General features: G+C 34.2%; 1 protein-coding gene and 1 long non-coding RNA gene across 2 annotated transcripts; both read left to right on the forward strand.

The window, feature by feature from the left end:
- The first annotated feature begins 1,135 nt into the window (after nt 1-1,135).
- LOC145736526 (uncharacterized) lies at nt 1,136-3,413 on the forward strand. Its single transcript, XR_014179991.1, has 2 exons — nt 1,136-3,067; nt 3,126-3,413. It is a non-coding gene; the product is annotated as an uncharacterized LOC145736526 (long non-coding RNA).
- An 11-nt stretch (nt 3,414-3,424) lies between these two features.
- LOC145736744 (uncharacterized) lies at nt 3,425-4,299 on the forward strand. Its single transcript, XM_081991156.1, is given in 3 exon segments — nt 3,425-3,434; nt 3,559-3,676; nt 3,678-4,299. Coding segments are annotated over 3 exon segments (750 nt in total).
- The last annotated feature ends 7,565 nt before the right edge of the window (nt 4,300-11,864 follow it).

The following is an 11,864-nucleotide window of genomic DNA, read 5'->3' on the forward strand; positions in this document are numbered from 1 at the left end:
GTTTGAAGAAGAATGCACCTTTATAATTGCTTATCAGAATGTACGTGGTTTAAACAGTAAAGTGATAGAATTTTATAACAATGTGTCTGTAACTGAAAATGAGTATGATGCTGTTGCACTAACTGAGACGTGGATTACTGACGGTGTCTATGACAGTGAATTATTTCCAGAACGTTTCTCAATTTTTAGATGTCGAAACAGAAGTGATAATCTGCGCGGTGGAGGTGTGCTTTTGGCAGTAAAAAGTAAATATAGTTGCAGTTTGATTAACGTAGATTTTAAAATACCACAGATTGATTTAGTAGCTGTCAAGATACAAGTTGATGAAATTAGCTTTATATATGTGTTATTAGTATATGTTGCGCCCAGTAGTACAATTTCAGATCGGGAAGACCTTTTTTCATATATGGAAAGCTTGCAATATCTCTATCAAAAGAAGTTTATTATTTTAGGAGATTTTAATATTACGCACCTAAATCAGTATTACGTCAATAACTTTAAGGATCAACAAATTGAGCTGCTATTGAACTTTCAAGGTTTCTATGAATGTACACAACAAGACAGAGTTCTAAATGCCAACGGTCGCATATTGGACTTAGTTTTGACTAATCTTGGAAGTAGTGTGTTTAGTGATGGCTGTGGCTTTGTCGGCAGCGATGCTCATCATCCACCATTGACAATTGAAATTTCTTTAAAAAATCCAAAGCAAAAATCTTTACCCAGTAATAATACGACATCAAATTTTAATTTTAAAAAAGCGGATTTTCTTGCAATGTATCAGCTCTTTCAAAATGTCAGTTGGAGTGACCTGGAATCTTTTAATGATGTTAATTTGGCAGTTGAATATTTTTATAGGAAAATTAACTCAATATTTGAAATATGTGTACCAAAAGTGAGACCACATAAAAAGTATCCTGTATGGTTCAACAAAACAATAATAAAAGATATACAAACCAAAGATAAATTAAGGATTAAAAGTAAAAATTATTTTAACTTAGATAACCATAACCGTTTTATACAACTTAGAACTAAAATCAAGAGGGACGTGAAAGCTGCATATCAACAATACTTAAATAAGATTCAGATGGATATTAATGAAAATTCGAGGTCATTCTGGCAACACATTGGAAATAACAAAAGTGCGCCAAACATTCCATGTAAAATGTTTCTTGATGGTGACGAGTATACTGACGGGACGGATATGGCAAACGCATTCGCTTCCTACTTTCATTCTGTATATATTGAGAAAGAGCTGCCCTACTCAGAGCACACCCAGCACTATATAAATGAGTCATTTTCAATCAATGGCATTACCCACGATGATGTGTGTGAGGCAGTCGGAAGACTTAAGATCAATAAGTCTGTAGGACCTGATAATTTGCCATCATATGTAATAAAAGGTTTGGTAGGATTTGTTGCTGAACCATTGAGAATTTTGTTTAACATGTCAATAAGTACTAGAAACTTTCCGACAATGTGGAAAGAAGTTAAGATATGTCCAGTTTTTAAGAAAGGAAATACGTCAGACATTAAGAATTATAGACCGATCGCTATTTTGTCATGTCCTGCAAAAATATTTGAATCAATAATATATAAACAGATTTATAATTACGTACGAAATAAAATATCACCCATGCAACATGGATTTATGAAGAATAAATCAACTGCCACGAATTTATGCAATTTAACTCAATACATAGCAGAAAAGTTAGACAAGAGTTGTCAGGTAGATGTTATTTACACAGATTTTGCAAAGGCTTTTGACTGCATCCCACACAACATTCTTCTAAAAAAACTAGATACAGAGTTTGGGTTTGATGACGGCCTGGTTAATTTTTTTCAATCTTACCTTAGTAATAGGCAGCAGAAAGTCCTACTCAGGGGGTTTAGCTCTAATTATTTTATACCAACTTCAGGTGTCCCACAGGGATCTAATCTCGGACCACTACTGTTCCTTTTATTTATAAACAATTTAATTGATACCGTTAATAAGTCCAAAACGTTACTATTTGCTGATGACTTAAAATTGTACCTTAGAATAAAAAACATGGAAGACTGTCAATCACTTCAAGAGGATATGAACAAAGTTCATAGTTGGTCGGTTGAAAACGGTTTGGAACTTAATGTCAATAAATGTTATGTCCTTAGCTATACACGAAAAAAAAGTCTATCCTATTTTAGCTATACAATTAATGGAGCAGTGTTGCCTCGTGTTACTGAAATGGTGGATCTAGGAGTCACTTTTAACTCTCAACTTAATTTTAAGACACATATAGGTAATATTGTTAATAAAGCCTATAATATGTATGGATTTATAGTTCGAAACTGCAAGGACTTTAATAATATGACATGCATAAGGACACTATATGTGTCATATATAAGATCAATCCTAGAATATTGCTCGGTTATTTGGAGTCCTCATTATAATATCCATAAGTATAGCTTAGAGAAAGTCCAAAATAAAATGCTAAGATATATAAAATACAAGGAAACCGGTATATATCAACTTCATATACCTAAAGTAGACATCCTGAAGAGATATAATTTGCACACCTTAGAAAGTCGAAGATCTGTAGCATATTTGGTGTTTTTACACAAACTTATTAATAATAATATTGAAGACCCTAATTTGTTAGCTTTAATAAGTTTTCATGTGCCAAATTATCGAATCAGGAATCCAACAAGCATGTATGTTGATAATGCACGAACTAATTTTTATTTTAATTCTCCCATTATAAGTATGTGTAAGTTATATAATCAAGTTAGGGACCAATGTGATATTTTTAGTGTAGATTTGAATCGATTTAGAAAGATGATTCAAGAAATGCTGTAAACTTATTGCTTGTTACTTTGTATATTTGCTATGTACATTAATAATTGTCTTTAACCAACCTACCCTATAATTGGATGTATTTCTGTGGGGTTTGTAATCAAATAAATAAATAAATAAATAAATAAATAAAAAACAAAATTAAAATTAGATTAACGTTAAGTAATGAGCAACCTTCAACCTGGGGACACAAAAGCACAGATTAAACACAGTTCTTGGGCACAGGCAAAAGCAAACGTAAGTATCAAACAGTGGGAATTGATTAAGGGTAAATGGGGGTTGAAATCTAATGTAGGGGGACCGGGAAAAGTGTCTGGGGAACTAGAAATTGAGGGATCTGAAGAAAGGAGTGGAGCTATGTCTAAGCTGGTCATTAAGGCAGACCACCTTATCGTTGGATGAAGCCTTGTGGATTTCAAGGACCTCCAGAAGGTCCAGCAGATTGCCTTTTCCACAGAAATGGAGGGGCTTAAAGCCCTCATCAACGTTGAAAGTATGGTTATTAAGGCGAAGGTGGCGTGAAAATAGTGATTTCATGTAGCTAGTGTTCAAATTTGGGTTGTTAATAAATTTTTCAAACTCTCTCTTGTGTTCATGTATTCGAGTTAAAAAAAAGTAGTAGGTTTTAGTATTTGGTTTTCTTTGATTACAATAGCAGTATGTTTATTTTAAATTTAGTTTGATTATGCAAACAGGCACATGTTGATTGGAAAATGTTTTATTTGCAGGCGATGACTTAAAAAAACGCTGGAAAAACTTAAGAGATTGTTTCTCAAAGCACTTACGTTCCGAGAAAACTCGAACTGAGCAAGGAGCTAAATCTATTTGTCGCTATAAATCCTGGCCAGCACATGGATGCTTTTAGACCTTTTTTACAATTTGCGCAAACAGAGTCCAATATTCCTACTACTGATGACATAGCAGAAAGTCCTGAAGTAGTAGATGATGGAATTGAAGCAGAGAGTTCAGAAAACGTTAACGAAGCCAGTACTACTACTACTACTGTACAAGAAAGATCGACACAAATCTCATATATTCGTAATTCACGCCAGAAAAGAAAACCGGTAGAAAATTCGTCATCGAATAATTCATCTAATGTTGACAAAGTTATTCACTTTTTGAATAAAAGGCCCTCGGATGTTAAAAATAACTGCGACAGCATAGATTTAACTTTTCAAGGATATGCTTCAAGCGTTAAAAAACTGTCTAATCGACGCCAGACTATGGTGAAATATAAAATCGCCAAAATCATAATGGAAGAAGAACTGGCTCAAGAAGCGGAAACTCAGATGGAAAGTCGACCGGGTACAAGTTTTTCAAACAATTCCACTGCTTCATCTTATACATCGAATATTATGCCATATGACAACTCATCGTTAAACTCGTCCAATATACGTGAGGCTGAAGACAATTCTTCTGCTGCAACGTGGTATGAAAATTATTACCATACTGTCACGTTTAAATTGTAAAGCCCTTTTGGCCCAACAAGTTAAACGAGACATTTGGTGGAGGTGCCGATTTTGTGTCAGAATGACATTTGGTAGAAGTTGCCGTATTTCAGAACGCCATTTGGTAGAGTTGTTTCAGGTAGATGAAAAACACTGTTAAAAAAAGTAAATTTTTAAACCAGAAAAAATATTTTTGATTTTTCTTATCGTGAATGAAAATTACCTCTTTAAAACAAAAATATATTTTTCTTTTTGCATAATTAATTTTGTCCTACATTGTCATTTTGAATATTTGTTTGCTAAATTGTTAAAAGCAAGGAAGTATTACTGAAACGATCGTGTCTTATGTTAAAACAGTCAAGAAATTAATGGCTAATATATAACTTTACGTACAGCACTGGCCGAACAAAAAGCCCCGGCCATCCCTAAATTTACGTGTCCACCTACGTTTAATCCATCAAGTGATTGCCCCATTACATCTTTAAATAAATATGAAAAGTTCGCAAGATTAAACAACTGGACTTATTCTGTAAAGATTTCATATTTTAATAATTATTTGGACGGACCAGCACAAGTTTGGTATCAAAAATATGTAAATGATCCAAAAAATGTTTTGAATACTTGGGCAATAATTCGAACAGATTTTCTAAAAGAATTCGCAGGTGACCAGCCATTTCGTAAACTAAAATTTAGATTAAACACGCGTAAACATCGGGACAATGAAGACATTAAAACTTATTATTATGACTTACGTACTTTGGCAAATGAAATTAACCCGGACATGTCTTTTGAAACTTTTAGAGATTATTTTGAAAACGGTTTAAATCCGTCGTGTTTTGAAATGTATTATTTGCTAAGCTCTAATAATAAAAATTTGAGTGATTTAAACCAACTGGTCTTGAAAATAAGTGATATTAAAGAGCGTGTATTATTTAATCAAATGAATCGGCAAAGTAAATTTTACATTTCGGACGGAATGAATTTTCGGTCTCGTAATGATCGGTTGAAAAACAAATTTGACAAATAGGGTACTAATCGTACTTGGCCAAATAAGTATTGTAAAAATTGTGAAATTTCAGTCCAACAATTATTGTGTAAATAATAATTACAAAGGGACCAAGTTAAACAAAAATGATTTTTACTATCGAAATGTGTCACAAGAAAAGCAAAATTATTCTAGGCTTGTTTTATCTAAGTCGAAATGTTGTATTGGCTAAGAATAATTAAATTTGATTTTACTATGGAAAAAATGACAACTGATTTAAAAAGTGTCCCAAGATCTTTTTGAATACCCACAGTTTGTTTTGACTACGAATAGAAAATGATACATTTGTAATAAAGTATTTCTGAAGTGATATTTAACACATTCAACACACATACAACTCGAATGAGACGATAGGACCCACACATCATAATAATGTGATTTTATTTTTACTTTATTTCTGCTCAATTTCAACCTGTTAAATAATTTTAACCTGCTATTTAATTGAGGTGAAGAACGCTAGGTGAGCGTAATACCTTATTATGTAAGTGGCACATAGAGTTTGTTTCTTTAACCGACCCATTGTAATGAGTTTTATAAGTACTAAAGTTTCAACTTACATGCAGTTGAACTATTTTTGGTGTGGGGCCAGTTTCATGGAGGAGGGGCAAATGTATGATTTTCCATTTGTATTAAAAAAAAAACTTGATTCACTTTTTAAGGGATTGTAGCATCTCTCAGCCCAGAACAAGAGATTGCCTTGTCGATGATTCCAAGTTTGACAGATGGAGTCCCCACATTAGTTGGGTTACCTTCCACATCAACCCAGGGATTAACTCAACCCCTTTGGACCACCTTATCAAAAGAGGAGGAATCTTCAACTTCTCTTCCTGAGATTGATCTTGAAGAGGTGGAAGCTTCATACAAGACACTGATTTTATACGCTAAGAATAATAACTTGGGTGGGAAAATCATAAAGGAGTACTCAAAAAATACTAACTTCATCGATCGTGGTTTGTTCAACATAACCCTCTACGAATACCTATCAAATGAAATATCAGAGGCTCAAGCATTGGGAATGCTCAAAGGAGTGAGAATGGAGAGGCAGAGAGCACAGGCACAAAGCTCACGGGACACAGAGCATGCTATGCAAAAATTTATAACAGAACAGGAGAATTTTCTAACCCTAGCTTTGGACAAACTAAGACAGTCAGGGGATAACGAGAAAAACTGCATCCATGTTTTGCGTCAAACCATGGACACCTTGAATCGGATTGAAAAGCAGAAACTGGATTCCACTCTGACTCCCAAGTCATCTTCCCCACCCTCTTCTATCTCCACTGAACCACCTGATACAAGTGTTTCGTTCGGGAATCTTTCTTTAGGGTGTAATGCAGGTGGTATCATTACATCTTATCAAGTACTTAAGACTAAATTGGGGATTTTTTAATTGGAGTACCCGGCGCATCCACCAAATGTCACGTTTAAATTGTAAAGCCCTTTTGGCCCAACAAGTTAAACGAGACGTGCGTTTATTACTTTAATAAACGCCTTTACCGAGATCTTGTTTCAGAGGTAGAATCAAACCACTTGGTAGAAAAATATAATTTAATAACTAAATAACAGTTAAAAGTAATTGACAAAATGGTTGCCTTATCAACTTAGTGAATCGGAATAAAACCTTCAACATAATTCCCAAAGTAACACTTTAAACAATACCTTTTACATGCACAAAATATTTCAATAACAAATCTGTACATTTACATTTGTTAAACAATTATGAGGGCAGCTTCCTGGAGGGTTTGGCACTCGCGATTTATTATAGTTTAAGATGTGGTTTACTATTTAATTAATTTGTAAACCCGGTGCGGGTTGCAGAATTCAGGACGACTACATTATGTGGCGTAAGCGGAGTCTTCTGGATAGGTACTGCCTTCTCTGACGTGGTGCACAGCGAAACTGGATTGATTGGAATGAACTGGACTGAACTGAACCGAACCCCTCTCTAGGGTACAACCTCCTTTTTATAGCATTCCAGACACTGGTTCCACCAATCAAAATTCCCAGACCTGGCCTCGTCTAGCCGACAACTCGTGACGACCTCTCGACCCTCGGTACTTGGAAAACATTCCACATATTTCGCAATTCAGCAAATGCATCATAATTGCAGTTGCACTCCGACCGCATTCCACAATTTTAATGTTTCCGCTCAAGTAATAAATTTGATTTATTATCCTTCGTGACAATACCAACGTGTTAAATCCATAAATATTTTTTATATCACATTATACTTTTGAACTGAATAAAAAAGTAAAGTACTACGAAATAATAATTATATTACCTCAATGTGACTGCTAGCCGTTCTGTTGCCCCGATCGGTTCTCTAAATGTAGTTTGCTCCTTTGTAATGTCGTTCCTAATAAGATTCAATATTTCATCAAAACTTTCACAGTCCATTCTAAAATATGTGTAAAATCGATTTGCATCTTTCCGGAGTTCAGGGTATAATCTATGAAATTCGCCTTCTTCTTTACGTTTTTTGTTAATTTCGTGCACCCAAACATTTCGCCTTTTCCTTCTAAAATATACATTAAATAACGGGTGTTCAATAATTGTTATGGTCGTAGTTGGCTGTGGTTCTCTTTCTAGCATGAACGTAGGGCGGAGATAATGGTTAGATTAACAGCTGATTCTGATTGCTGTCAATAATAATTGTCTACAACCTTATCTAAGACATACGTTTTTTGTGACAATTGCCATCCATAGGTGACCTGACCATAACAATTATTGAACACCCTTTATTAGTTGATAATAGCCTACATAATATTTAACCAATTTTTGCTTACTTTTGGGTATTATTATCATCTTCATCCAATAATATTGCAAGAAGCAGTGCTTCTTCTTCCAAGTCACACATTATAAAATGCGTTGATTGTAGGTCGCTATCGCTTATATGTGTTTGCTTTCCAACGCGATCGCTATCGCCATTGCTATCGTGATCGTGATCGCGATTGCGATCGCGTATGTGTGTTCTCCGCTTAAAATGTGTTAACAAACTGTGAGAAAAAACTTTTATTTTATCCGTATTTATGTAAATTATTATATGTGTTATGAATTACATTATTATTTATTTTGAAGCAAATGTGTAGCAATATGGTTTCTTAAATCAATTCCTTTCTTCTCTGGTGCAGCTGAATTTTTGCTGAATTGCTTTGACTCCTGCCAGAATCATGTAGTATTAGCTCTTTCCCTTCAGAACTAAACTGCTCTGTAAGCTCATCAGGAAACATCAAACAAATATTGTGTAGAACACATGCTGCTAGTACGACTGATGGTACAAATTCTGTTTTTGACATGTCTAAGTATTTAAGACGTCGAAACTGACCAAACAACAACGCAAACGTTCTCTCAATTACCTGTCTAGTTCTAGCATGCTGTGTGTTAAAAAACACTTCTTTCTCTCTTAAATTTCCTCTGTCTATACTATAAGGAGGAATGCACCAGCTTAAGCAAGGATATGCCTTGTCATCTATAATGAATTCATTTTCTGAAAAGAAATGATGATGCTCCTCTGTAATGTTTTTATATACCATATCTGAATTTTTAAAAATTCTTTGATCTCCTACTGAACTTGGATAACCGACAAAAACATCTCTAAAAGCCCGTTTATTATCACAAATTCCTTGAAGGGTAATCGCATAAAAACATTTTCTGTTAATGTATGCTTCAGGATTTTTCTCGGGTGCTTTGATTGGTATGTAGGTCCCATCTACAGCCCCAACAACATTAAGCATTTTTGCCCATTTATAAAATTGATTTCTGATAACTATTCGCTCAGCGTCAGATTTTTATTAAAAAAATCAAAAATCACTGATTTTTTTGATTTTTTTTTAATTCTTCATTTTCTACTTTCTAAAATCTACTTTCACGTATATTTACCGAATTTCTGAAGAATTAAAATCACTGTGAACATGGTTTTGTTGCTGCAACATATTTTTTTAAGTTTTTTTATTTAGAGATAACATTTAAAACTGAATGAAATAACAAAAAATTATCTAATTCAAACCAAAGAATGACATTGCCAAATAGCTTACTGAAAAAACTAAAATAGGAATGTGTAAGTCATTTTCCTTGTTTTATAAGTTTAATACTTTATAAGGAATTTTAAGTGAAAATTTTTGACGTATGGTTGTCATTTACGCGAAAACAATGTACGATAGATGTGCTATGCATTTAACCACACTTTCTTATAATCAAAAGGAAAATCTAAAAATGCAATAATATACAAGGTGTTTAATTTAAAAATCATAACTTTTATACTTTCAGAGATTTTATAACTCCCTGTATAAAATAAAAATTATTTTAAAAGTGGCAATAATATTTTCCCATTCAGCAAAAAAAGTAAAACTTTTTAAAAGGCTCATATTTTGGCCACAATCTTCTGTGTGGAATAATGTGAATAACCCTTACATAACTTTTGTTTCTAACATTGCAAATTATCTGACAATCTAGTAGCATTCTAAAAAGAAAGTACAGAGTACAGGATACAATGCCAATGTAGGTTTTTTACATGTAGTTACAAATTTAAATATCATACTAAATAAAACAAACACGTATTCGCTTTTCATTTAAAACACTCAATTATTTTAAGTGATTAAAAATACTAGGATTGCCGAATGTCTGGGTCCAAATCGGTAAAAATCAAAAAATGTTGTATAAAAATCGGTGGTTTATTGCGTAAAATCAGGAAATTTTATTTTTCTGCTCATTTTTCCAGTGTTGAACATATTTTGCTCTCGCTTTGATCATGTTTTTCCCATATCTGTGATTGGTGCAAGATAAAGTTCTTATAGGTACTCGACTCGTTGAAACGCACTTCTTGCAAGAAAATTCTTGTCGCCGCGTGCTTTCAATTTGGCATCATCGCGAGATCGGCGCGATCTATAAAAGGCGGTCGCCTGGCTCGACCCAGTATCTTCTGGAAGTTCTGTTTCAATACTGACATTACCCTCTCCCTCAACAACTACTTGTCTTACTGTTGAGTCGGTTCAAATGAAAAAAAAAGATTGACAAACAAATAGCTATGGCTAGGCAATTTTTGCTACTAATTCAAGCTTCAGATGCATCGAAAACTCACAAGTAAAAAAAGCCATTCACTTATTAAGACCCGGATATACGCCTCCTTCTCGGAAGACGGTAGCAACAACCCTTCTGGATAAGATCTACGAGGAAGAAAAAGAGGTATGTTTTTCATCTCTGTCCGGACAATGTGTGAATATGTCCATTGATGGATGGTCAAATGTTCACAACGAGCCAGTAATATGCGCAACGTTAACAACGGTAGAGGGACAAGTATTTCTATACGATAGTATTGACACCTCGGGAAATCCTCATACTTCCGAGTACTTGACTGATTTAGTGTGTGATTTAGTTTCATCCTGTCAATCAAAATATCAGTGCAAAGTTAAGTCTTTCGTGACAGACAATGCTGCAAACATGAACCTCATGAGGAAAACTTTAGAAGAAAGAACAAACTCAGAAGTTATAACGTATGGCTGCTTTTCACATCTGTTGAATTTACTGTGCAAGGACTTTCAAGTACAAGATGTTAAAGAACATGTGGTGCAGATTGTCAAGTACTTTCGCAATAATCATCTGGCTAGAGCATAATTCAGTCAAGCTGGAGGCAAAGCTTTAGTACTACCAAGTGATGTTCGATGGAATAGTGTTGCCGATTGTTTGGAAATGTATGTCACTCAGTGGGACTTAATTCTAAAAATCTGCGAGGGGACTAAGAAGGAGATTGATGCAACTATCTACCAAAAAGTTTCAAAAATTGGGCTCAAACATGCAGCTCAAGAATATTTGAGCATTTTGAAACCCATCGCAGTGGCTCTTGACACCCTGCAGAGAAAAAATGCAACGATTTCAGATGCTGTCGAGCAGTGGAAACACTTAGCCTTCGTCTTCCAAGATGAATTAAAATTATCTTTAGCACAGCTAAAAAAATTACAATGTCGATACAAGCAAGCATTCACCCAATATCACTTCATCATCAGACAATAGTGAAACTATCAAGAACTTTCTGAGAGAGTATTTACATGCGAAAACTACCTACGTATATTTGTATTCTAAAGAGTTAAGGGCATACTTTCATTCTTGCATGAACAATTATTTCAAGAATGTAAAACTAGTAGAGTGCTCGAAATTAATCAATAATGTAGAAATCGATGAACGAGAGTTAATGATCAAACATCGTCATGAGGGTAAAACTAATCATAGAGGCATTCAGGAAACGTATAATTATTTAAAAGCAAATTACTATTGGAAATCATTAAAGAATGACGTAATCAATTACATTAATAACTGTGAAATCTGCCAGAGAACGAAATATGACCGAAAACCACCTGATCAACCTTTGATTCTTACTGAAACCCCAACAAGGCCATTCGAAATCATACATGTAGACACCTTTATGGCAGAAAAACAAAAATTTCTAACTTTTCTTGATAAATTCTCCAAAGTAGCACAAGCATTGCCTTACACAGGAAACGCCACATCACGTGCGGATCAACTTGTACATTTTTTTCAATTTTTTGGCATA

Source organism: Ips typographus, linkage group LG12 (genome assembly GCF_016097725.1).
Source record: "Ips typographus isolate SLU linkage group LG12, UJ_Ityp_2.0, whole genome shotgun sequence".
In the NCBI taxonomy this organism is placed as follows: Eukaryota; Metazoa; Arthropoda; class Insecta; order Coleoptera; family Curculionidae; genus Ips; species Ips typographus.